At 50.8% G+C, this 26,859-nt stretch overlaps 1 protein-coding gene across 14 annotated transcripts in view; it reads left to right on the forward strand.

Moving 5' to 3' along the window:
* The first annotated feature begins 23,497 nt into the window (after positions 1–23,497).
* Positions 23,498–26,859, forward strand: part of TNRC6A (trinucleotide repeat containing adaptor 6A) — a 53,945-nt gene continuing 50,583 nt past the window's right edge. For 9 of the 14 annotated variants that reach the window (XM_049791881.1, XM_049791884.1, XM_049791888.1 and 6 more), the window contains exons 1-2: positions 23,627–23,736; positions 24,482–24,529. In XM_049791881.1, the coding sequence (XP_049647838.1) occupies positions 23,732–23,736; positions 24,482–24,529 (53 nt within the window). In that variant the 5' untranslated portion in view covers positions 23,627–23,731. The other 5 variants (XM_049791891.1, XM_049791892.1, XM_049791880.1 and 2 more) reach the window with 4 other exon arrangements.

Consider the following 26,859-nt stretch of genomic DNA (forward strand, 5'->3'; position numbering starts at 1 on the left):
TGGGCCAGCCGCCAGGCTGGGGGAGCCCATTTCTGCGCGGTTTTACTGTCTCGCTGGAAGGGGGCGACTTGCGTGCCTTGGGGGACGGAGGACAGCCAGCTGGCAGGGTGCAGGATCAAAGCCAGCGAAATTAAGGTGGGCAGAAGCTGCTCCAGGTGGTCCCCTTGCATCCCTGCCTGCAGTGGGAAGCAGGTATGTGATCCCATTAAGATTTCTGATATTTCCAGAGTGGTCTTCTTGCACCCTGGGGTGTAACCCAAAGCTTTCACAGTGCTTTGGTGGACCCTGGGGGAGGCAGAGCCCCCGGTCGCTGCATCCCTGGCCGGCTGCCCTGTGCAGGAGAGCGGCAGCGTGCTGGCTCGGAACCGAAGCGGCAGCAAGGGGATGTTTTGCTGCACGGTTTCATACAAAGGCAGAGAGCGGCACAGACACAACGGGTCAGCTGCGGCTGTTCGGCTGTGCAGGACCTTGATTTAATTATGCCAATGGTTGCAGTTGGCACCCAGCCTGACGCGTGCAATCCCTGCCAGATCACTGTTAACAGATCTCCAGAAGCGCTGTCCATCTGCAGCTCCCCGCAGCCGTCATTCCGACTGTGCCATCAGGCTCGGGCTCCCCATGCTTCCCAGCCCCACACGGCCGCTGTTGTGCTGGCAAAACCGTGCATTAGCTGGGATCACTGATCCCACGTGGGCGATGGGAAGAGACCCTACCAGCAGCTCTGGGAACGGTGCCCGCATTTTTTGCATCCTAGGAAAGGTTTGCTATCGTGTGCACTGGCGTGCAGGAACATACCTAAGCGTGGCTATAATGAGATGGCAGCGAAGGCGTAGCAGGCGTGGGATGGTGGGATCTCCTGGCACCGCCGAAAGCTGCCCGTGCTGGTCCCACATTGCAGCCGCCGCACCCATCCCCTCCAGACTGGGGCAGGGAGTGCGGGAAGCCCGGGAGAAGTGCGGTGGCACCGTGCCGCAGCTACCGACAGCTGCCCCAGCAGCCACGCGACAGCCCGCCGGCACGGCGGGGAAATGGAGCAGAGTCAGCTATAAATTAGGCACAATGAGGGCAGGCTGGGACACAGTAGCCAGACTCGTTACCGACGAGCTCTCTCTTCAGGTCCTGCTGCGTATTTATTTGTTTGTGCTGGAGCTATGAGGAGCGTGAATCCCCCCTCTCCAGCAGCCAAGGGCAGGCGCAGGCGATGGTGGTGCCGCAGCCCCGGGCTCTCGGTGCCCACGGCTGCTCGGGGCCGCACCGCTCCGGGGGTTTCCATCAGCAGCAGTGCGGCCCCGGGGCTTCCCTCTTTCTTCTGGCCGGGGTGGCCGGTGCAAGTGGGACAGAGGCCCGAGGTGAGACCCCTGCCCCACGCACGGGGAGCGGGGCTGTGCTGGCCCACGTGGAAGAGGCCGTGGGGTGCAGAGGAAACCCCCAAGGGCACCGTCCGCGCAGCCGCGAGAGCCTCTCCCAATTAGGGGCACAGCGTCGTCTGCAGAGAAAAGCAGCATTTGTGTTTCTCATCAGGTCTCTGAAGTAGCTTGTGCTGTGTTTCTGAGCACTACACCTCTTCCCTGACACCTGGACTCTCCAGGAGGGAACTAATGCAACCGGGAGCCCTTCCCCGGCTGGGGGACCTGTGCTGTGTTTGGACGGACGTGTGTGCCCTGCCCTGTGTCAGAGCACGGTGCTTGGGTCGTGGTGAAGATGATCCCCCAGCTCTGCCTGGAAGGCAGCAGGGAACTCAGCATGTAGTGAAACCTTCCCGAGATGGTCCTGCCCCAGGGATTCAGCCATAAGCCAGAGAGGAGCCTCCTTTATTCTACATTTATTACTTGGGACTGACCCCCCTCCCCCTGGGACAAGCCCATCACTGAAAATGCCTTTTAGAAGCTCCGGTCACAGTCAAAAATAAATCAGAAAATGAACTATTACTCAAAGTGACTCAGAGTTGCTCAAGATTTATATGCTTTGGGCAGCTGGAACTCCATTTGCTGGGATACCTGGGGAAGCCTCCGCCACTAGTGCACCGTGACCGTTTGCAATTTCACACCACTTTAAACTCGCTCTCATTGAGATTGGGGAGATGAAAAATGTCTTTATTAAGGGAAGTCACAGGTCCCTGATTGGCTGCTAAATGTGTTTTAATGTGAGTGGGGAGGGCAGGAAGGAGTGCGGGGAGGGGGAGCCACGGTGGTCACTGAGCTCCCATGGGAGCCTGGCAGGGCACAGCAACTCCAAACAAAGGATTTCACTTCAGTTTTCCTGCTGCTTTGACCATCTCGAGATGGTTGGTGGCATTTACTTCGGGCCAGCAAGGTGGCTTGTTGAACTCTCCGTCGCCCCACGTTTCCGCAGGGGTGGGAGGAGGCGACCTCCGCTCCGCAGCTGATGTGCTGGGGTCGGCGCGGAGCTGTACAACGTGGGGATGTCGGGAAGAGCGCAGGGCTCGGGTGTGCCCGCAGGCCAGGACTCACAGGTGCATCCCACCACCCATGCGATATTGCAGGTGTTCCTGTTCCCTTCTTTTGCAGCTCTGCTTGTTCCTTGTCTGTAAACCCGTGGCAGTCCCATTGCAACGCTAACCTCCTTTTCCCCACCCCGGCACTTGTCCAGCTGCTCTGCAGGGAGGTCTCCCAGACCAATAAGCAACCTTTCCTGCAGAGACAGCAGAGAAAATCCCAGAGCACTTGTTTGTTTCTAACTATCTTCACGTGTAAGAGCATCTCCAGCTGCTGGGGTCCTGCTTTGCCCTACCTCTGGCTGAGACGTGCCTTGCTGGTCCTGGTTCACCCAAACCACACTTACTGAACAGCAGGATATGGTGTCAGTAGGAATACGAGTCGTTACTGGTGGTGTCCTAACCGGGCAGGATGCAAACACTTGCAAAAGCCGTAAACGAAGAAAGGAAAACCTGCTTGGGAAAGCCTCACTGGCGATGCTTCTCCTCGCTGTCACCCAACGGGATCGTAGGGATACATCCAGAAGTGCTCGGGCTGTGTTAGCAGGGAGGGCAAACCCCCACCTCCTGCGGTTGGCTCTCACAAAGCAATTGTGGGGGATGCCTCCAGGTTTTGGAGAGCGCATGCCTTTTGGCACAAGCCCTGGTGATGATCGTGGGCTCGCTGGGCTGCTGTGCTCCATGTGGACCTCCTGACTGTGTGATTCCCGGTGGTATCTCTTAATGAGTGACGCTCTGTACAAGGATACATGTATGCACACAGGTGTGCAATGTGCTTTAATAATTTACTCAGTTAAAGACACCATTATTTGTGCGCCTACAAAGAAGAGTCTCGGTGACTGATCTCCCCGGGCATCCCGCAATGGCTCACACCTTGAGTAACTCCCATGCTTACAGCAGACGGGGAGCTGCGCGGGGAGGTGTTTGTGCTTCCCGCTGCTCTTGTTTCTCCAGCAGACCTTTGTGGGTATTCACTCCCTGATGATCTTTTATTCTTGCATTTGTATCTTTACTCCAGGAATCATGCACTAAACCTGGAGTGAAGTCAAGCACAGACCCTCCTCCCAGCTCATCCAGCCACACAGTTTACAAAAGGCTCTGTTATTATCCCTGCATCCACACTCTCTAACCCTGTAATTAGATGCTTAGGCTATGATTGCCCCATTGTCCGCTGGATGGGTTTAATCATTCTTTTCTCCTACAGTGGCAATTTTGTTCCAATTAATTATTTCAGTTTGAGCAGCAATAGCTGGTTGAGTTTAGAGAGAAATTAAAAGGGTAGAGAAGGATAATGAAGAGTGAGCTAACTAGGGAGAGACTGCAAACAGGGCTGTGCGTATCCCTGCTTCTCTTCCAGGCTCTCGCTTGCTCCCCAGGGAGCTTTCTGGGGCTGGAAAATGTTCTCCCTGGAAACAAGGATCCTGTGTGACACAGAAACGCTGCCTGGCTTCATCCCTGCCTGGGAGGTTCGTTATTGGGTCTGATGGAAACCAGAAGGCGTGCTCACACTCCAGCCCGGGAAGGAAAATGTTTCTCATTCAGGCTTTAATCAACATGTCTTAAGCCTTGGTAGAGGCAGGGCAGGTTTTGGCTCGCTGTGCTGTATACCTTGTGTTTTCCTAGCCAGCAAATACACATCCCAGTTCAGTCCCAGCTGAACAGGACCTGTAGCCACCTCCCATGAGACTCTCCCGGGCAGCAGCTGCACAGCGTCGTGATGGACCAGGTGGGACCTGTGAGAGCAAAACAAAGGGCAAAAGAAAAACCAATGTCTGGTCCAGCATTTGCTTGTTGGCACCTCCTGGGAAAGAGGAAAAGCTCTCTGTAGTCCTAGTTCTCACCAGACCTGGACGGTTTTCTGAGCAGCACTGCTTTCTCCACGGGAGTGGATCCAGCTCTGGGCTGGAGGAGATGCAGCAGGCTGCGACCCGGCTGCCGGTGGGACCCCGGAGCTTTCCCAGCCCCGCATCCCTCCCTGCCCATTGAAGGCAACGGGCTGCCTGTCAGTGGCACTCATGGCTCTGCCGTGCCTGTGTTGTCAACCGTGCAGCATGTTCACAGCAATCTGCAGAGCAACATCTGGTGGTGTTCCTTCCCTCCCCGAAACATCTGGCCGCTTGGCGAGCTAACAGGTACAAGCTGCCATCTGAGGGCCAGATGCACGCAGCACGTCCCACGCTCCTGGTTTCAAGTGCCATGAAAAACGGGACCAGGAAGGAGGGATGGTGTGTCCAGGGAGGCTCGGTCGCTCCATTGTCGCGGAGTCTCTCCTTTCCCCGAGCCTGTGACAGCGGGGCTGCATTTTCACCCCCCTGCCCAGCAAACGGCTCTGCTGCAGCCGTGATGGTGGAGGCAGCGGCTGGCAGGGCGGGTGGCAGCGAGCGCAGGGCAGGCGCTGGCTGGGCACGGCAGCGAGGACAGTGGCATAATTTTGGATCCATTCCTGGCTCTCGGTGCAGTGTGAAGAACCAACCAGAGCCACAGCACCCCTGCGAGTCCGTCTTAAATGCTTCTGGCCTCCATTACTTTTAGACAGCCATGCTTTTCCTATTGGTACGGGCAGAAATTAATCCATGCCCAGCCCTGGGATTAGTTTACCCAGCTTTGGCTCTGGCTCCCGGAATGGGAGTTTTGCTTTTGTGGGCACTGGCTGGGAGAGAACCTCCTTTGGTTTGGGGTCTGCTCTGTGGCCTCGCCGGCCAGGGCAGGGGCTCAGCACCACCTTGAATACCCAGCCCTGGTGCTCAGCCTCTTGCACAACCAGCTCCATGAGCTTTGTGTCCCGAAACAAACCCAAAGGGGGGTCAGAGAGCCAGGGCACGCTCGGGGGGCAGCCCCGCTGCTGGAGGGGGACCCGCAGCGGCTGCTGCCCTGGCCGGTGCTGGAGCACCCAAATGGGGAGGTAAGGCTCAGAGGAGCTTTCTCACCATGCTAGACTGACCCTAAACACTGCTATAAAGTACATTAGTTACAGCCAACAGCAAACCGTGATCACCAAATCACTCGTTAATTCGGTGGAATTACGGGCTGGCGTGGGCGCCGTTCTCAAGGTGATTTGGGATGCGACTGATTTGGATTTTAAAAAATTAAATAAAAAAGAAATTAAGGTTAGACAACGTTTTGAGGGAGAGAAAAAAAAAAGAATGCCTTTCAGGAGTTACAAAAATGCTGCCTGTGCAATTCATGTATAATTCAATGAATTCCAGAGTAGTTTGAATATTTAAATTATGTATGATCAAAGCAATAAAAAAATCTGCATTTCCTCACTCCGAGCCCCCCAGACATAACGCTCCCAAGTGTCCCCTCCCCAAAAGGCCGCTCCTCGCTTCCACACTCCCAGATCTATTGAGCCTCATCGCTCCAAAGAAATTGAGTTCGACTGGAAAAATACGGCCGTCAAGTGCAACCGCTGCTCTCTAATAAATCCGTGATGCATTGCATCTCCCGCCAGCGCCGTTGCCAGGGCGATGGTCATTGCTGCCGCCGCAGGGCAGGCCTGGGGAGGGGTGATGGCCACGGCGTGGGGCGAAGGAGCCCCCGGCACAGGCAGCCCCCCACTGCCGGCACGCTGCCTGCAGCAGCGGCTGGGGAAGAAAAGCTCCCGCAAGGGAGGATGGCGGCAGGCAGCCGAGCTCCGACCAAGGTGGCAAGGGGATGGAGGGGTCTCGTTCCCCACCGTCACCTTTCTCGGGGTCTGCAGAACAGCAGCTCCGGCCTCGCTGCACAGCCCCTGCGTTTCTCCGTGGGCTGGGGGGTTGTTGGTCCCGTCCTCCAAGCCCCTGTGGACGTGTCCGTTTTGTCTCCCAGCTCCTGTGCCCCTGGACCGGGATGCGGCAGCTCCCCTCCTCTGGCTGCAGCCATGGCCAGCTGGGCCAGGAAAAAAATGGAAAAAACCAACAAAATGCTCCCTCTGCCCCTCCCCCTGCCCACTCTCAGGATGCTGTAAATTTTCATTAGTATTCTGTAATTTAATGATCTATTCCCAAGAGAAAATTAGTCTTCAATTTACAAAAAAATCCCTGTTAATTTAAGCATAATAGTAGAAGAGAGATGCGAGTGTGGGAGCCCTGTCCTGCACCTCCCGCTCCTCCCTCTCCGCAGCCTTGCAAAGGGCAATTACGAGGGAGAATTTTAATAATACACTAAAGTCCATTTGAAATCTCCCGATGAACACTGCAAAGAGGTTCCTGGGGGCAAGAAAAGCAATTTCCTCCTGAAACAAGAGGTTATCCTGAACCAGGCAAACACACCAACTCAGCTGAAGGTTGATGCTAGAAGCCTGGGAGAGGCAGGAACGCACCGGGCTCGCCAGGCAAGCCGTCAGCGCTCGCCCAGCAGGCAGCCACCACTGAACCATCCCGGCTTTTAAAAATGTCAGCCGGTGCCAGGGCCCTGCGGCATCCCTTGCAGAGCTGCCCCGGGCAGGCTGCCCCTCCGCCGGCTGAAATGCGGTCCCTGGGTTAGAGAGGTGCCGTGCCGGCTCCCATCCAGAGATGCTGTGGGTCCCTCCGTGCAGACCCAGGCTGTGTCCTGCTCATGCCGAGGGTGGCATGTAAATCCTTAGCGTCAGATGGAAGCCATCTCTTCTGCAGATATTGAGATAGATGATGGTGGCTTTGCTCATTAGAGGCTGTGGCAAAGGGTAGGTGCTGGGAGTCTCCGTTCTGGGGAAGAGCTGCAAGGGGAGCTCATTAACTTGAAAAATTGGGTCCAGAGGGCTCATTTGTCTGATATCAGTTCACTGTTTTTTCTAGTAATGTGGAAAATGAGGGAGGGGGATCTGAGCCTCTTCTCAGTGACCGACTCTTTGATTTACCCCTTTCTCATTCATGACCTGTCTTTCAAATTGCCTTTAATGCTGTTTATTTTCCATAGGTCTTAAGCCTATCCATGTGGAACATAACCCTTTGCTCTCATGATAGTGCACTCACAGGACAGATCAGACACTGCTACACTTTTTTTTATCCTAGCACCAGAGGGATGCTTCCTAAGGGGCCCATGATACCGTCCTGGTCAGGCCAGGGTGGTCCAAGAGCAAAGCCTGGGCAGGATGGAGAAGGTTCTTCACCTATCTCAGCAAGCAAAGGCTGCTGTTGGTGGGCCAGCAAATGGGGGGGGGTCAGGGCTTAACACCCCGTCCCTGTCACAGCCTCGACTCTCACCATGGTGGATGCCACCGTCCACCGTGCTCTCGGCATCGTGCTGGTCACTGCAGGGCGCTGCCGTATGGGCTTGCTCCCTGGTTTTCTGCAGCAGCCTGGTTTGTGTCCCCCCCGTTGCCTCCCCTTGTTCCCGGGGGTCGTGGTGGGTGGGTGGCAGGCAGAGCCCACTCTGAAACGTCAGAGACAGCTGATCCCAGAGCTCCGGCATGACGGCTCGTGCAGGGATGCGCCAGCCGCTCTCCGGACGGAGAGGCTGTAATGTCAGCTGAACCCTTACTTGGTGACTTCCCTCGGTTTTCTGAGCGAACTTACAGCAGAGACGGCTGAAGGACACCCCCTCCCCGCCGTTGAAAGGCGGCCACCCCCGAGCTATGCAGATGCAGAATTCCCCGCGGACGCACAGCTGCCTTCCCGAGGCTTGCCCCACGCAGGGGCTCGCTGCCAGGCTCATCCGTCTTGAGCATCACCCGTGCGGCAAGCCGGGCTGTCAGCAGTCCCGCTGGCTGCGCGCCACCTCCTCATCACCCCGGCGTCTGCTGGTGCGCGAACCCGTGCCAGATCTGGCTGAACTCCCGTGAAGGTCAGGCTGAGCTCTCGCTGCCTTCCCTGAGGGAGTGCAGAGGCTGGAGCCGCCGGCGGGAGCCCCCCCAGAGCCCCCGAGGCTGCAGCCGGAGCCGGAGCAGCGCCCGTACAAGGGGCTTTACGGCTCACGGGATGCAGATGCTCTTGCTCCAGCCGGCGTTGCAGGGCAGGCTCCTGGCGTGCCTCCCTCCAGCCCGCCTGCGACCACACGTGCAACAAACCCGACGATTAATAAAAAGCGTTAACAGCAATCACATTAATTGCATCGCGCTATTAGTAAAGGCAGAGTTGTCAAACCATAGCAAATATTTGAGTGGAAGCCTGGAGCAATCCCCTGCCAAGGCGCTCCCCCGGCCCGCGGCAGGTACCGAGGTCGTTTTCCCTCCGTGCACGTGGAGAGGAGGAGCTCCCGTGGAGAAGACGAAGGTACGGGCTTGGCCACGGGAGGCTGACGAGCCCCGGTCAGCATTTCGGCCTCCCATCAAACCAGAGTTTAGCATCTCTGCTAACTGACACAAATGTAAGTAATGTTCTCTTCACAGCCAGCCGTTCCCTGAGATGTTGTTAAATTAGAAGGGAAATCTATTTCCTGTTTAAAAAAAAAAAAAGGGGAGCGAACTCGGTGTTAAATATAGATATATGATATGTAAATGAATCTGACAACTGAGTGAATAAAAAATGAAGGTTTAAATTATTGAAGGGTAGGAGGAGATGGCGCATGCAAATAGCATTAATGTGGAAAGAGGCAGCACTCTGAACAGGGAAAGGAGGTTTTGAAACATAATTATTTCTTTTAAGAAAAGGGCTACATATTAAATAAAAGCCAACAGAACCCGCGCATGTATATTGCAAAGGCCTTTCTTTCCAGCCTGTGACTTTATTCTCCTGGCTTTTTTTTTTTCCCTTGCAAAGCAATGGGAGAAATTGAAGGCTACTGAGTTTTTTAGCTTTAATTAAAATAAGGTAAATTAAGTTTTGATGGCTACACAAGAACAAGTGAGTCCCAGAGATGGCCGATCACAGACTGCTACTGAGAAGAATGGGAGAAGGTGTTTGCTAATTGATTGGGTGGGGAATGGGGCTCTTTGGCCTTTGGAGCCATTGCAATCACATCCTGCTTTATCGCAAGCATCTAGAAACAATGGTGACTTCCAGCACATTTGCAGAGGTAGCGTGCACTTAATTTAAATGGAAAAATACCTGTCTCGAGATTTTAGCCTGCCAGAAGGAGTTAATTACACTTACCTGGTTGCTTTTGCTCGTTTCACCATGTGTTGCAGAGACCGCAGGGGCAGGAATAAAAGGGAGCGTGGGGCCGGGCTGAGCTGGCTCCTCAGCTCACCACAGCCACAGGGCCAGGCTGCAGTATTAGTAGTTCAATATTGAAAATAGAAAACTAGCCGGTTATTTTTACCAGCAGTAAAGCTGACAAGGAATTCTAGCGGAATGGGCATTCTGCGAGCGCAGTAAATGTCTTCATTACCTTCCACACAGCTATATTTATGCGTCTCTGACCCTCTTCAGGACTGACAGGGCAGGTTATGGGTTTCCTTTTCCTAATTCAGTACATGATGGCTTGGGACGAGTTGTTAAAGCTGTAGATCAAAATGTCATTTATTAGAAAAGTGCCTCCCCGGGGATTCTTATCCTTCGTTTATTATTTGTCGTGTGCTAACAGTGTGCTCTGTTCTGTCTAATCTGTCTTTCTAGCTATTTATATAGCCCTCATCACGGCAGCACCTGAGTGCCTCCCATTGCTTAAAAAATGATGTTTTGTTTCCTGCTCCCTTCCCTGCTCTGTGAAGCCAGCGAGGGCTTTGGGATTTATTAAAAGTGCGCGGGATTTACTTTCCCATTCACTTCTGAGTTGCCGGCGATGAAGGGTCCACCTCGTCCCCCATGACGGATGGTGGGTCTGGCCCTGGGGGCTTGGCGGGGTGATGTCCAGGAGCTCTCCCCACTGCCGGGACACTGGTGTCTCAGCTTTGGTGGTGGGTACTGCCACCGAGCAGAGACCTCTGGGTGGCCCTGGCATCCTCCCCATCATGTCGGGCAGGCAGAGGTGAGGGCAGGGGGTGCTGGGGAGGGAAGCCCACATTCTCCCCGCCCGGCCAGTGCCTCAGCCCACTTCCTGGCAAGATGCAGGAGCCGTGTGGGTGGACTTGCAGGCTATTCGGACAGGACACAGGAGCAGTTCCTGTATTTTAAATGATAAATCACCCTGCACCAATATCAGGCACACAAATCGTGTTTGTCACCACAAACCATTCATGAGCAGCCCACTGGCCAAAATTGGTTGAACTAATTCTGCATAGCAACTGTTACATCTTTTTGCAGATAATTTGAGAGCTCTGCAGGGGCTGGATGTGCTGAATGGGTTGCTCAGTCTGTATCGCCACCCAGGCCAGTCCAGCAGGGTTTGTGCCTGCGGCATTAACCAGTTAAAGCATTTCCTCTCCCCCACAGACAGCTTTTGCATTGATGAAACGAGGGGGGGAAGAGAATTCCCCCCCTCCTCATTTTCACCGTCTGCTTAAGGATGCCATTCATTGTGCCTGTCCTCTCCTTAGACTAGAAAATACCCTCAGTAGCTGTGAAAGCTGTAGGTGCACACACATCTATCTGCCGTAGACTGGCTCTAATTTGCTTAGGCAGCATAAAGCTCTCCTTGGTAGATGAAGACGGCACTGACAAAGCACTGACAAATTCTGCCGTGTTTGACAGAGACTGTGACTTTGCCACTGAGATATTTGCAGGATTCTACGGCCAACCCCACCAGCCCAAGCACCTTCCAAGCAGTGCCTGTCACACCCCTGCGCTGTAGCACCGGCCCCGCTCCCACCTTGGTCGGACCAGCCTGGCAGCGGCCTTGATGGGCTCGGTGAAGTTTTTGGAAGAGCTCCCTTCTCGGCTCTGGGAAGTCCTCCGTAGGATTTCTGTCTCACCTTTAAACACTTTCTGCTACTTGAACCTTTACCCTTGGGAAGCTCTCCCTCAGTCAGCCTGTAAGGTGCTGCCCTTTTTACTTCTTCCCGTGGTATCTAAGTACCCAGTCAAAGGGTGTGTTTATACAGCTGTGGGCAGTGGGGGAAAGCTAATAACCACCTAGTCCGTCCCCCCCCCCCCAAAAAAAACAACTGCCTTTCTGATGACCTGAATGTATAAAGCTCAGATTTGATCCCAATCCTCAAGGGGTTCGGGGCTCACCTTCTGTTTCCCGTAGTTTTTCCACCCACAGTCTGACACTTAAGAGATCGGGCTTCCCTGCAGGGTCACCCCTCTCCTGCCCTCGCTGCCCTCGCTCTGCCCCATCCTAAGGCTCTCACCTTTGGAGAGCCACCGCGGCAGCAATCCTCCGGGCACGGGCAGCCTTGCTTCTCTGCTTTACACCCGGAGAGCTGCACAGAGTTTGGAGAAAGCGCTTTTCCTCCGAGCTGAGACTGCTTTATTCTGCCCAGGTGGGAGTTGCCATCGATCTTCTGACCGACCTGTTCATAGGTGAGCTGCCCTTTTTCTCCTGCCTGGTCCCTTAGTCCAGGGAGCACAGGTGAGGACGGGGATGGGGCACCTCATGGGGCCAGCCCAATGCTCGGCAGCTGTATGAGAACCCCCAAGTGCCCACCTTTCTGTTTAAAGCACGTATGCTCTCCGAGAACCCCATTCTCTGTCCTCGCCCACCAGGACAGCCCAGGTCCCGGGCACCGGCGTGAGGAAGAGCCGGCATCTGGTCCTGCCTCCCGGGCGCAAGCCCCATCTCGGGGGTCCAGCTGCGCACTGGAGGGACCAGTGCCCCTGTCTCTTGGGTCCCGTGCCTCCGGTGGCTCCCAGTCCATCCCAGTGCGGGTCCTTTCTTCCCCCGGTTTGGCCACCGCGTCTCCATGGCAACGCGCTCTCCCTGCCGCAGAGGCATCCTTGGCTCGCCACTTCCAGCGCCGCATTTGTATTCCCAGCCTTTGTCTCCTGCTCGGCGCTGGCAGCCGGCCAGGCCATGCATCCATTTCAAAGCAGCCTTTGTTTTATTGGTGAAATAGCTGGTCAGAAATATATGTGACTTAATCAGGGCGAGAACACTTTGTTTCTTCGCTTTTCTTCTTCCCCCGAGCCAAGATGCAGTTGCTCGGCGGAGCCGGCTGATACCTGCACTCGGGGAAAAGCCCCGCCGACAGCAGCTCGCCCTGCTAAGAGCCTGCGAAAATGGGTCTGCGCCAGCTGCAGTGTGTCGGACAGGCAGGAGCAAGCAGGGGGGAGACATTTTCTTTCTCTCTCCTGCTACCTAGGCATATCTGAATTTTTCTTTCACAGTCAGATGTGTCATTTTCAGAGCAACCCCGTCCACGAGGTTCAGATACAGCTGGATTTGCTGAACGGCAAAGCCCAGTAGCCGAGATCCCAGTCCCTGGGCAGCGGAAAACGCTGCCTGGAGTGAAAGAGGAGCCCGAAGCCAGGATCCTGCCACCAGCTTACTGCTTCTTCCCTCCTGCGGCTGCCTGCTCCTGCCAAGGGAGGCAGGGGTTGAAGCCAACTTGCTGGAGGGTGTGATCCGTTAATTGCAGTATCCATCCTTGTTTCTAGGGGAGTTCAAGGCTTAGAAAAATGTGACGATATTACACATCTGCTGAAGTGTGCAAAGATACATGCAAAAGTATGCACAGGCCTACATAGGTATATCGATGCAGGTTTAGCCGAGATCCTGGTTTCCAGGCACTGTGGTCCTTGGCTCTGGTCGACCTGTTCCTTGGAGGACCTTCCCCAGGGTATGGGGAGGCAGCCAGGAGGGGACACAAAAGGGTGTCCCAAAAGGGGGCAATGGTGCGTATTGCTGAGGTCCTGGCACTCTCCAGGAACTCCCTGTATGCTCTCAGAGCACGAAGGGCGGCAGGAGGAAAAGAAGAGGATGACTGGAGAACAGTGAAGACTTCGTTAAGGGCAGAAGCAGGAGCCACGTATCTTAGCCTTGTCCAGAAATAAAATGTCTCCAGGAGCAGCCTGTCCTCTAATAAAGGCATCCTTGGAAGGCAGTATGAGCTGGGCAGCCAGTCCCGTGACAGCGGCTGCAGGGAGTTTATCCGGCAGCAGGAGGAGGAGGAAGGTCTCCAGTCCTGGGAGGGCCCAGGGGAGCATCTGGGAGCAGAGGGCCAGCGATGGGCACGGTGGCTGGAACGCTGCGGGTGGGCTGCCAGCCCCGGGACAGGAGCCCGAAGTGCTGGGGGCTGCTGGAGGGTTGTCCCGGGGACCCATCCTGCACAGCCCTGGCGGGGCTGGACCCTCTCCTGGTGCGGGATGCCACCCACCAGCAGCCAAACAGCTGCTAACAGAAACCAGCACGGTCCAAGTGGAACGGGCCAGAATTGCCTTAGTTTTATCATACACATACACATCCCCCTCCATGAATTCAAAAGCAGTCTTCACTTTTTGTTTAGTTTCAATGATTTAAGGTGGATAGTCTTAATAAGGTAAAACTGGTCTGTTTTTATGAAAATACAGCATTTACAGTTAACTGAAAGTGTAGTTCTCAAAAACCCACATCCGCCTGTCTCTAAGCAATGCATTTGCTTTGCAGTGTGGTGAAAAAGGAAGAGGTCTTCAGTTTTGATCTTAGAAAGTCTGTGACACTCAGAAGCAAACTGAAAGGGAGAATCAAGAGAAGCTTATTTAAAAGAAGTCCAAGTAAAAAAAAAAAAAAAAAAGCCTTTTGTAAGAGGCATAAATGAAAAGAGACCAAAATGAATGAAATACTTGGGATATACTCTGCAGTTCTTGTCGAGTCAACACAGACTTGGAATGAATGAGAGTCACGCGCAGCACATCTGGTAACAGGGAAGGCAGAGATGTCAGTGTTGGTCCAGAGCAGCAAAGCTCAAGTCTCTTCTCTATTACGAGAATAACTCTGGAGTCTTTTATACTATGAATCTCTGCTGTGCTGCATTGATATGTGGACATACCAAATAGATATATTTTCAGGTGTGTTTAGGAGCAATGTAAATAATCATGACAAGACCACTTTAAAATTAGTGTTCTTTGAAAACTAATCTCCACGTAACTTGTGTCCTCAGCTGACGTGCACAAAATCAGTAGCATGATGCAGCTTTCTAATGCATTGGATGCCTGGAGCAAAACATCTCTCTTGCCCAGGAGCAAGTGGGGAGATTTGCATATGCCCACTCTATAAAGTACACTGTTCAGACTCACTGAGTGTTTGGGCTCGATTTCTTGACTGCAAATCAAAACACCAGATGAACTGCAGGGAAACAGCTAGCTGTCTGTCCAAAGCTCATGCAGTCATGCCGAGTCTTCTGCCCTGCTGCTATGGGGAGCAGGTGGGACAGGGACTTCTCCAGCCTTGGGCCACATCACCCACAGCCTGGCTGCTGCTCAGCAGTGGGCATGCAGCTGGAAGTGGGCATGAAACTATTGGCCTCAAAGGTCTTGCAGGAAAGACCTTTCATCTTGCTAAACCTCAGACAGTCTTCTAAGTAATTTACTGCATCGTTATGGTGAGATATAAACCACTGTAGCATTACAGTTCCCATGACACATTTCACTGGAGTCATGGTGTCAGCCTAGATGTTTCCTACATCCCAGCTTAGGAAATCGCACGCTATCCAGCCCTGCGTGTGAATAATTGAAGGGAATGCTGTGTGCTCGTCCTCTCCGGCCTGGCCCCGTGCCGTCCCTGCCAGGCACGTGGAGTGCACTGGGGAGCAGGTCCGTCTCCGTGCAGGATCAGGGCAGAGGGGCACCTGCAGGGAGAGCTCAGCTCTTGGGGAGCCCAAACTGGCCCCAAGGGACCCTCAGAGAGGCTGCACGGCTAATTCCCGGAGCACACGTGCAAGGCAGGGTTGGTTTGGCTTCCAGCCGAAGTCTTGCCCAGAACTGCCCATCTTTTCAAATGCAAAAGGAAAAGAGCCTGTCTCTGACAGAGGGCAAGTGCTGCTGCTGGCTGGACCGCTGTGACAGGGCAGTGGATCTGAAAATGAGAAGTCAGGAAGGAGGCAGAGGCAGTCGTGTTATACCGACAAAGGTCTATGCTGGTCAGTTAGTGCTCATCACCCATTTTGAAAAAGCAGCCAGCCAGCCATATTTAACGTCTCTGGTCTATCAGCCCACCAGGTACCCAAGTCTGGGGCATGGGGTCTGGGTATCTCAGCTTTCTTTCCCTTGCTGATCTGGAGACGTGTGCCGGGCTGGGACTGAGCCTTGCGGCTCCATGCCGGAGCGATGCTGCCCATCGCCGGGGTCCTGCCACGGAGGCAGTGGCTGTGCAGGGGCTGCTGGAGGGGACCCCTGCCCACACCGGGGCAGGCGGCACACCGCAAACAGGGCTACAGGCAGCGGGGACAAATCTGGAAAAGCCAGTTGGAACAGGCAATTAAAATGTGGGATTTGGGGATTTTTCCCCTAGATTCCCAGATACATACTTATAAATGAATGTTTTAAGTGAAAGAAAAGCACAGCAAAGCAACTACACCTCAGCAGAGCCACTCATACACATACGTATGTCTGGAACAGGGAGCCATTTTACAGAGCCAGCAGTGAGCCAGTTCTTATATATAAATAACTGTACAGTGCTACTTCTGGGTGCATTTGTTTATCATTCCAGATACTGTAAGTGACTGCATTTATTCATTGCAGGCTGTTGTACAGTGCATCCTCTCACACCCCAGAGCTTCAGAGCTGATCGTACCTGTTGTGGAAGACACACAATATCAGATCATTGCTGGACTGATTAATAAATAATAATGAGGATAAATTAAAGCAGTTTCTTTAGGCTAACATGCTGCCCTTAAAGAATTGTCTCAGTCTCTAACTAGGTAAGGAACTAGCTGGCTGGCATTCAAAAGCACAATGCAAAATCTTGCCTTTCATTTCATGGCCAAAAGCAACTGCTGCATTTAAGCCTCATACCTCAGCCACTGTGACCAAGAGGTGGGAAAAGCTGCTCTGGATTTGTACAGATGCAGAGAAGCAAACCCAGGCCAGTAGGACCAGAGCCTAGATTTTGCATAGACCTGAAAATTAAAGTCGCTTTTCCTAAAGCTTAAACTTATTTGCATGTCTCCTGCTCAGAAAGGTGAGTAGAGAAAGTTATTTTAATCATATAGCAGAAGAAATAAGCTATATAGTAAAATTTTATTTAAGACACATTTTAGGATTTTTTTTGCTCTTCAGAACACGCAGTGACCTTTGCAAACATTAACAAATTAGGGTGCATCATGTGTTTATGAATCGTTGGTGACTAAGACCACGTACAGCTGGGAGAAACGGGAGCACAGGAGTTCGGAGTCGCACAGAAAGATCGTGGCAGATGCCAGCCGTGGCCCAGGCACAACGACTGATGGAAGTGCCTCCCTGGCAGCACCGACATGACTTTGCATGAGGACACTTCCCCACCTGGAGACAGTCCCAGGAGGCTAACAAGTGCCAGAGCTCATGCTGTGGTCTATGGTGCTGCTCAATAAAATGTGTCCTGGCCCTATTTTATTCTCTGTAATTAGGAAATTCAGCAGATGAATCGCTTTCTGAAGCCTAAACCAGAGAATATTGCTGGCACAAAAAGAAACAGTCTGTGGCAAAGTAGAAATCATTTGTGCTATTGTCAGCGAGAAGTGCAAAAGAAATAGGTGAAATCTGTTAATCTGGTACTGTGTTGAGAAAGGGCAGTTGTTGAGTTAGACGATCAATAAGCATTGATTACAAAGAGGCTTACTCCTGTTAAACATGATGGAGGACAGAATAAATATACAAAAACAACAGCACTTGGCCAGGCAGGGTGTACGTCCCCCCGGGGCGAAGGCGAGAGCTGCCCGGCTGCGGGCGCAGCACGTGCGCGGTCTTTGCTCCCGCATCGGCCCTTGAGGGTCTTTCCATGTCGGTGACCGCTCTGGTACTCCAGTCACTCCCGTCCCTCCCCCGTGGCTCCAGGGGTTTCTCTGGAGAACTGGCTTATGTGTCCCTCACCAATTCACTAACCAGGATTAATCCTGGTGGAAGGACCTGAGCTCTGCCGTGGCTGTAGCGCAGCTGGTGGGTTGAAGGTGGGGGAAGCCGTTTCCTCCATGAACATCTCAGTGTTTGCACGAGACTGTGGCAGATTATTGGGACTGGAGGGTGAGAAGAAGGGGGAAAACACTTTTCCCTGCACATGTCATCCACATCTTCTTGCTGGTGGTGAAGAAGGACAGTGGTTTGTAGGTATGTGGGCTCTCCAAATAGTGCCCCACTACTTTCTGAAATTGTCTTTCTATTTAGCAAAAACCTAGAAGCAAGCTAGAAAGAACCATGCCTGTGAAAGAGATACCGGCACACAATGACCCAGCAGTCTCCGTGCGGGCAAAATCAGCTGAGCCAGCCTCAGCCGCAGGTGATGCCCAGGGGACGTGGCAGCCGGACCCCATCGCTGCAGCAGCATCTCGAGGGGAGCTTCAGCGACGGGGGGGAAACCTCCGGCCAGCTCCATGAGCAATTTGGACTGGGCCGTATTTGCTAACGCCTGACCAGTGCAGAGCGCAGGAATGGGCAAAAAGGGAAAGAGGCAATGAGCCCATCGGTGTGATTTTCTTTTGAGTGCAATGCACTGGTAAATAAATAAAGATTGGAAACATCTATTGCACTGCACCACTTAAGAGACCAGGGATGTGAGGACAGCATAATTGGCTGGATGCAGAGTGAAATCCAGGCTCAGCGATTCCATTTTGCAGTTGGCAGCCTTCCCAAACGCAGATCATGGAAAGCAAGTTGGACTAGCTTTAAAACACAGGGAAATTCTTTATCTTTTATAATTTTTTGCTGATTTAAAGGGTAGGATTAAATTCTCGTTTAATAACCCCAAGTGCCTGCTCTCCCCTGCTCTGATCACTCTGTGTAACGGTGATAATGCTGGAAAGGCGCTGGGAGCCTGGAGGCAAGGCAGTGAATTTTCTTCTCCTGAGCACAGATCTAATGATTGTTTGCTATTGCAGCCTGCAAAATAGGCACCGACTGTTTAATCACGAGCCTTAGCATAAGATTTTGCTAGCTGTTTTCCAGATCTGTTTGGAAGGCAAGCCGAACACTTTCTGTTAGCAACTTCCAACTTTGTCATTTGTGCTTTTTCCTCCTAATTATGGATCCTAGAGAGACCCAAATGTTCCTCACTAACATAAATAGTCCGGTTGACTTAACTGAGCAACTCCTGGGCAGGCATTGTTTTTATGAGTAAGCGCTGCCTGTCTGGTACCTTTGTAACGCCACCTCTTACTATCGGCTGAGCTATTTTTAAATCTTGTAAATAAAGCCACTACAATGAACAAGGAAAGGATCCTCCTAGCAGAGTAACACACAGAGCCTCTGTGTTAATGAGAAGACTGTTTTCCCTTGTCTGTCAGATCAGCTCATTTAGATTATTTAAGTCAAGTGCAATTTTGAAAACAATCTGTTTTGCTTGTGACAGCATCTTCATTCTGTATAATGATGCTGAATGTAACAAGCGGCAAAGGGTTATTGATGGCGAATTCTCCACATTCCCAGGCCTGCACGTCTCGCATCACCTTAAAAAAGCAGCCCCTTGCTTTATTTTCCCCAGACATTAAGCAGAAAGTATTTTCTAATATGTTGGCTTTCCAACTCCATGCTGAAGCCTTCATTTTGCATGAAGCCTTGACAGCAAACTGCAGATAAAGGGGAAGGGTGGAGGGGATGGGAAATGTTGAAATGGCGCCAGCTCATTTTTAACTGTTTTCAGTCAGTACATTTCTGTGTCTCCTGCAGTTTATGCTCTCACTCTGATTATATGAAAATCCTAATTAAAAAGTTAATGGGGATCTGAAGATGGGAGGACCCGTGTGCATGCCAGGCTGGCAGAGTGCAGATGGTGGCTGCCGTTGCTGGGAAAAGATATTTGGGTATCACTGCCCAGAAGGGCATGTTTACCGAGTGGTGAAAATGTAACAGCAAAGATCCATCTTTGGCAGCCACCTGAATGCAGGGCAGGTCATTTGCCCTTGAATAGTTGTTTCCATTACTTCTAATTCCATGTATGACCATAGCGCTTCGGAGCCATTCAAATGCACAACAGAAAAGTGGCTGACAGTCTAACCGCAGTGCTAACACCACCAAATACAATGCTTCCCAAATCCCAAACCCTCACTGTTTTGCTTAGACCAGAGAGGTCAGACCCGGGAAGTATCCATGCTGAGAGACATGCCGGCCGGTGTGAGAAGGCTCTCCCCTGCACAGGGAGCCTTCGCTTCCACCCCTTCCCAGCAGCAGAGTCAATCCCCGGCTCGTTGCAAGCCGTGGGGCTTTTCCCACAGCTGCCTCTGCTTTTCCCTGCAATCCCTACACACCGCAGCTCCTCCGCTCGTCCTCCCGCTCCCACCAGCGGGAGGAGGTGCAGGCAGGCCAGGAGGGCGGCTGCTGCACCAGCCAGAGCCCAGCTTCGGCCGCCGGACATGGGAGAGACCAGGAGCCACAGCCACGACTTCCAAACACCTCCATCTCTCCGGGGAAAGGGAGCGGGGATGGATGGAAGTCTCCAGCAGGCCCAGCTGGCAAACACCTCCCAGCCGAGTAATCTAGCACAGCAAAATGTGCACAGGCGCTAGCCGGGGTGGACATTAGGTGATGCCTATCAACATGCTGTAATGCATGCGAACGCTGCATGCGAACGCTTCGCCTTTCTAAGGACAGCAGTGACAGGGTGCGGAGGAAGCATCGCTGGTGGCATTAACCAGATTCCTCCCTGCGTACGGTACCCAGAGCACTCCTTCCCCGCTTGGGAAGATGGTGGTTCTTAGAGACAGTGAGCCCACGAGGAAGAGAAGGGCTGACATTTCATAGGTGGGTGCTAAGGATTTATCTACTCTTCAGCTGAGAGCTGCTCCCAAACCAGAGGGTTACATACGTCTTTTTAAGTGGAGAGGTGTTATTTTCCTGTCCCTTTGCTGGCAGAATCAGAAACTAGGACCTTAGCAAAGAGTCCAGAGGTCCAAGCTCCAATAAACACAAGAGTAAAAGAACAAAGAATGAACTAAAAAAAAATGTAGTAAGCGGGAGAGAAGGTGACCCAGACCTTGGCTCCCAAATAACCTTATGCTCAACAAAACACGTATTAAAGCTAAAGCCAAGAGTGGGTGATTAACACTGGACATATTCTGGAGGGGACCTAACGGGATTGCCTTGCTTTTCGGAGCAGCATGGAAATCAGAAGGGACAACAGGAGCTCAGAAGATGCAGCTAGAGTTCTTTGGTGGACAACTCCTCCTGGAGCTCCTCCCCACTATTCTCCCTTGTTTCTGATAGGAAGCAGGGCCAGCCAGCACAGTTCAGGTGTGTACCCTGCTACACCGTCGTGCATGTTCCACAACAGCTTCTGCAAGGTGACAAGTCAACTGGTGAAATCTGAATTCAGAGTAGAAGGCCTATCAATATGCAGTTCTGCAGCAGGGTTTAAAACAAGGAGAGGCTCTCTAGTGCTGCTTCCACCCGGCTGCCATGACCTATTAAGCACCACTGCTTTGACTAACAGTGTTTTGCATGGGTGAAGTTCAACTTTCTGTTCCTTCTTGGAGAAAATATTCTTCCTATTTGAGGGTGCCTGAATTTCTCTACTGTATTCATGAGTTCACCAGCCAGTTTCATATGTGTAAGAACTTAGCTGAAAGAAAGCATTACCTGTGAGGGTGAAAGAGGTGAGATCATGATGTTGATGCGAGCAGGCGATGATGGGATAAGTAATAGAGGGTTAGTTAATGCAGCAGATTTGCTGACAATGTATAACCAGCTGCAGTATTTACAAGGCAGAATGGAAGCAGTTGCTGCAGCAGTCTAGTCGCTAGGAGCATGTGCATAAATAAAATTAGAGAACAATCTAAAATAATAAGGAAAGCTACAGACCTTGACTATGAATTTTATTGACAGTGGCATAATACAGTTAACAAAATGACATAGCAGGAGTACATAATGCATTTATTAGCCTTCCTAACTGAGGACAGACTTAACAGCAGTCCTCCTACATCAAGTGTAGTGCCTTTAAAGACAGATAAAACAGGACTGCTGTGAATGAAACAGTAACAGGAAGCTGAATCAGACGCCAGGAAATAATGGCTTTCAGTTACACACTATTACACGACAATCCAAACTTTTTCATATGAAGAAAAATAAACAAGACCAAATTAACTTACAACTTATTAATAGAAGCTGAGAAACCGATTTCAAATTGTCAGTGCCCTTTTAAGTACATCGAAGATAATACAAACACTTTATGCATGTGCATGTTCGGCTCACAGCAATGCACACCATATTATTAAGCCTCTAAGAAGAGGACAAAAATACCCTTACTGGCTACACTGCATTGTCATAAATGCTCCTCCTTAATAATGTAGGATCTTCTCCAGCTGAAAAATACTCCATTCATGCTGGCAGAAAGACAGTGGATATTGCAGCAGATTTCCAGAGACAATTGCTCATTTGTCCAGGCCATCCATTTATTCTACAGGTCAATAAAATAGCATTCATTTTTTCACTAGCATTAATAAGAATGATAAAGGCCAACTGAAACTGGGCTGGTAAATGCTTGTGATAAAGTGCAAGCTGGATGCAAAAAGAGAGCAAGAACTTCCCTATGCCGACAAAACCACTTTTCTCAGTAGCTCTTGTTACAGAGCAGACAGGATGATGCTTATTTCCATGTGAACAGTGGAAGGGAGTTGAGATGAAAATTAAACTCCTGAACAGTACCGTAGGCACATAAAATAACAATTATTCCCTTCAACAGTAGCTCTGCAGACTGCTGGGGTATTTTCAACCAGGGCTTTGGAACTCATTGCAGGAATGCCAGTAAGCAGCCATCTCAGCGTCAGTTTTGCCATGCACCAAAGTAACTGAGCCCTATGACCAGACAGTATATATCGAAAGCTAATATAGCTCAATAAATTTTTTTTAAGTTTCTTCTGCAGAGATGTAGCTACAAGTATGATACATCCTCACTACCGGGGTACCTGGTGTGGCACTAATTCCTTCTCAGTTAAATTTCTAAACAGGAACCTATTATCTGTATTCACTCTTCTATTAAGAGTTTGCTGAGAAGGGTGCACCTGCATCTTTCTAATTTTATCCTGTAGGCATTGGAAATCGGAAGTAGAAATTAGCCATAATGTTTTCATATGCAGGTATGTTAAACAGACTCAAGAGTTTAAAAGTAGTATTGTAAGCAAACTCCTTATTCTATGCTTCTTACTGATGCCAGTGATAACACTTTCAGATGGCTAAAAACACACAAAATATTAAAAAATACTTTCTTGCCATTATTTATTCTGTGGACTTGGACAATGAAATCTCTCCCCTTTCATTTTAAGGAATTTTCCAATTCTCACTTTCGCAGTTGTTTTGGGTTTGTGTGGCTTAAACCTCGACAGCAGTGTTTGGGCTACGAAGACCTCATCGCAATGCTAGCTCCACCGTCTCCACAGGGAAGTGCCTGGAGGAATGCAGATCTGTTGACTGTGAATTCTTGTCTGCTCTCAGCTTCCCTCTGTCTTGACATTACTGTTCTTCTGCTCCATTATTCCCTGTCAGTCCTTTGACTGCTTTGATTTTTCTAATTTCTGGGATGTTTCTACTGTACAGTTAACGCAGAGCGGGGCTCATACATTCTTCCCTCTTCATTTTATGTGTTTGAAGAGTATCTCTGTGTACTTTTTGGATTAAGCTATATGTTCACATAAATCAATTTCTAGCTAGGTTTGCAAGTACTAGATACTTCTCCGTTCCCTCCCTCAACCTAATAAAGTCAGTGGAAGGATAAGAGGAAGGTCTGCCGTACTCTGTGGTGGTTATTTACAAATGAACGCTTCTTTTCCATCGGCCTCGGCAGTTATTGACGCCCCAAAGTTCGGGACAGAGCTGGGCACGCCAGCAGCGCCAAGGCTCCAAAGGAGCTGTCCCACACAGGGAAACCTAACGTACGCCGTCTTCCCGGCTGCGCCTCATCCTGCATTGCTCAGGGAAACCACCGTCCCTTTTCCATAGGATGTCTGACGAGACAGCGCTTGGAATTCCGCGTGTGTTTTCAGGATAACTAAGAACTCCAGCGGTACGCTCCGTCCAAAAGGGATCACCCGGCCGAGGGGAACGGCGCCCTACAAAAGGTCGCCCTGTCCCCACACGCTGCCGTGGCCGGCTTCCAGGCGGGCTTTCGCAAAGCAGCCCTCGGGAAAGGGGCCGCCCGGCGGGGCGGCCGCCGGCCTCGGAGCGCGCTCGGCCTCAATGTCAGGCCGACGGCGCTTCGCCACCCCGTTGCTAGGGCGGTTGCTGCGGCGCCATGTTGGGGGAGCGCGGCGACCCGGACGTGCTGCCCCGGGGGCGGGGTTTCCCTTCCTGTGCGGCGGGGCCGGACCCGGCCGGGTTAGGAGGCAGGAAATGGCGGCGGTGCTGCAGCAGCAGCTGCCGGGCCCTCCCGCTCCGCAGTGCCGGGCCCAGGCCGCCTAGAGCCGCCGCGCCAGCGCCGGGCCCGGGCCGCAGCCACGCCGGGCCGGACTCCGAGCACTTTACATACATGAGGTAGCGGGCGGGGCCGGGCGGCGGGAAGGGCGGGCGCCGACGAGCCGAGCTGAGGCGCCAGCGGGGGCCCGGCCGCCGCGGGCGGGGGAGGGGCCGGGCGGCGGGGGGCGGGGGGAGCCTCTCCGCTCCCCGGGACGGCCCGGTCCGGTTCGCGGCGGGGGCGGGAGGGGGGAAAGCCCTTCCGCGGCCCGGGCCGGCGGAGGAGGACGGGGTCGCGGGCGGGCGGGCTCCCCGCGGGAGCGGTGCTCGCCCGGGCGGCAGCCGGCGGGAGGGGCTCGGCCCCGGAGGGGCCGCGGCGTTTGCCCCGGAGCGACGTTTCTCCCTGCGGAGCTGAGCTTTGACCTGCTGTGCTCGTTATTGTTCGGTCCTGCGGGGCCGGCAGCCCTTTGTAGCCGCCAGTCTTTGCAGGCTGACAGGGCAAGGAGGGCTTATCTCGCTGCTGTGTTTTAAACAGATTCTCGGGCTAAAGTGATGCGGCAGGATCGCTTTCCGCGGAGTACTTGAAACGATTAAGTAGAGGTTGTGTAGTAGGGAAGGGTAGCCGCTGGTGTTGGCTATGCTCCGCTTGCCTCGCTGTCCCTGGGTAAACATATCATTTGATTACTTGGCAGTTGGTGGTCTCCCCGCTTCCTCCTGACAAACCAACATATGGAGCTCAGTGTGTATCTTAACCCCGCTCCAGTTTTATTTTTTGCTTTGTGCTGCATTCTGTTGACATGGAAACCAACACCGCTTTCTGTTCCAGAGAATTGGAAGCTAAAGCTACCAAAGAAGTCGAAAGAAAACTAAGCAGGTAAGATACTCATTTAAATTCACTCCTACAGTTCAGAACAAGAGTTGGCCTTGGGCTAGAAATCGTTGTGGGCTTTATCTGGAGCTTTAATCTCACGTTAATTGTAAGGATAAAAAAACCCTGAATTTGAAAATGTGCTTCTCTACCGCATAGAGAAATCTCTGCAATTTCAGTTAATTCTGTAGACTAAGCACCTTTTCAGCACGGTTTCTTTTGCATAATAATAATATCAGGCTCTGTAATAGAATTCCTTTAATAGGGTAGGTTTTTGAAGAGAAAAATAACTTACTTTTCTGTCCTAAGTTGTAGTACCTAACAATAACTAAAAAAAAAAAAAAAAAAGAATGAAGGGTTTGTTTGGTTTTTTCCTATACGGTGCAGGCAAATATCGTTGGGAGGCAAGAAATAGTTGGTTTTGGCAACAAACTTGCTTTGAACTCACATAAACTGGATGTTGCCATATAACTATTAGGTCTTTGCATTTTTTTTCCCTGAAGAGTTAAAGACGGTGAATTTCCCATTAGCATGTAGTTTTTGAGAACTTTGTAGAATCGGCAGTTGCTTTTTTTCAGTTACTTAGCTGAAGAGTAAAGAGTTAAGAGTTATGTTGAATTAAGAATTCTGTGCCAGTAATATACATCACTTCTGCATTTAAGAAGGTATTTCTTCTGCACCACTTATTTTTAGTACGGTGACTTTCTTGCAAATATCTACTTCTTTCTGTTGTTTACATTCTTTGTTTTCGACTTTCATCCTGCTTTCTTCTTGTGTTCTTTTTTCAATTAGACCTTAAAGGGACTTTTGCCAGCGAACTTTTAAAGAGACTTCTACTAGGGCCATCTGAAATATGCTGAAACCCTGAATATAACTGATAGAATATTAGTTTCTGGTACCTTGCTTTTTTCTTATTTACTGTGCCTAATCAGTCTCCAACTTCCAGACTGATTTATGATTACACTGTAAAAGCTGATTGGCTTTCCCCTGCTGTCAGCGTGTCTTCCTTTTTTTGGTAATATGCTTAAGCATTAATAATTTTTCCCATTTTGTTGTTGAAATACATAGAATCTTTAAGATACACGTAGCATATTGCTTTTAAATACAATGACAAGGTAACTGTTAAATGAACTTTACTTGAAGAGAATGATTTCAAATTGCAACTCTTTAAGCGATCTGTCCACAAAAGGTAACAAACTGCTGTGTAAAAAAGAAAAAATTTAAAAAAATTTAAATCATTAGCATTCTGTGGAAAGCACTTGCTGCATACTTGATGCCAGAAGCGATTTCAGAACTATTAAATAAGGTGGATAGAGTGCTAAGTTCAAAACAATATTCTGGTGCAACTCTTAGGAAGTCAGTAGATCTTCACATTTTTATGACCTTAAGAGAGATATCTTGTCACACTGTGACAAGATAGTGACAAGAAGTGAAAGTAAGCTAGGACTGCCTAAACTTGGTGGGGGATGGGGACAGGACAAGGTTCACCGAGTAAATTCTGATATGGAATGGGTCTCCCTGTTGTCTGACAGAGCTGCATGTTTTATTAATTTAAAAGATTCAGAACTGGTTTTAAGTTAATGTTAATAAACCAGTTGTTTTCAGAAACCTGTATTCTAACTGGTTTATATTTAGTGAGGGAGTTTTCATCATGTGAGCACGTAGCCTGATAAAACTGTGGCATGCCTACTCTGGATAGGCCCGATTAATTGTTTTACTCTTGCAGAACTCAACAGATAGCCCTCATTCTTTCTCTAACGTTATTATTTACGATCTTATTAAATTTGCAGTGACCTAGTCAAATTGTAAAAGAGCAAATATCTTTTCCTGGGAAAGGTAAATAGACCTGTGCTACAGTTTTTCTTAATCTAAAATTGCATAGTGTATATATAGACTGTAAACTCCATGGGACATTGGCATTGCTTTGTGTATGTTCTGAAGTCACCTTTGGAGTTTCTGCTTTTAAATTAATGGGTAGCAAATACTCTTTTTTGTCTTACTAGGAATATTGGCCTAGACTGTGGGTTTACAATAGGATAAGTATTATAGCTTTTACTACAGCTTGCTTATCCAGTTGGAGTGATTACTGTTTTAAACTCAGGATTAACAATTTGGCTTGTCTGGCCTTTTAGAAAAGAATCTTCTTTTGGTCCGTGTTCCCTTTAAAATGCATACAGGCCTAGTCCTGTGCAAATATTCCTGGTCTCAAAAACAAGCATAGTGCATGATTTGCGACAATAATTCAAATAAATCTATTGCACGCTGTATTGTTGCATAATGTTGCAAGTTAAATGCCACCTGTTCAGACTACTGCTGAAAAAGAACTGTCCATTATT

This window comes from Accipiter gentilis, chromosome 33, assembly GCF_929443795.1.
Source record: "Accipiter gentilis chromosome 33, bAccGen1.1, whole genome shotgun sequence".
In the NCBI taxonomy this organism is placed as follows: domain Eukaryota; kingdom Metazoa; phylum Chordata; class Aves; order Accipitriformes; family Accipitridae; genus Astur; species Astur gentilis.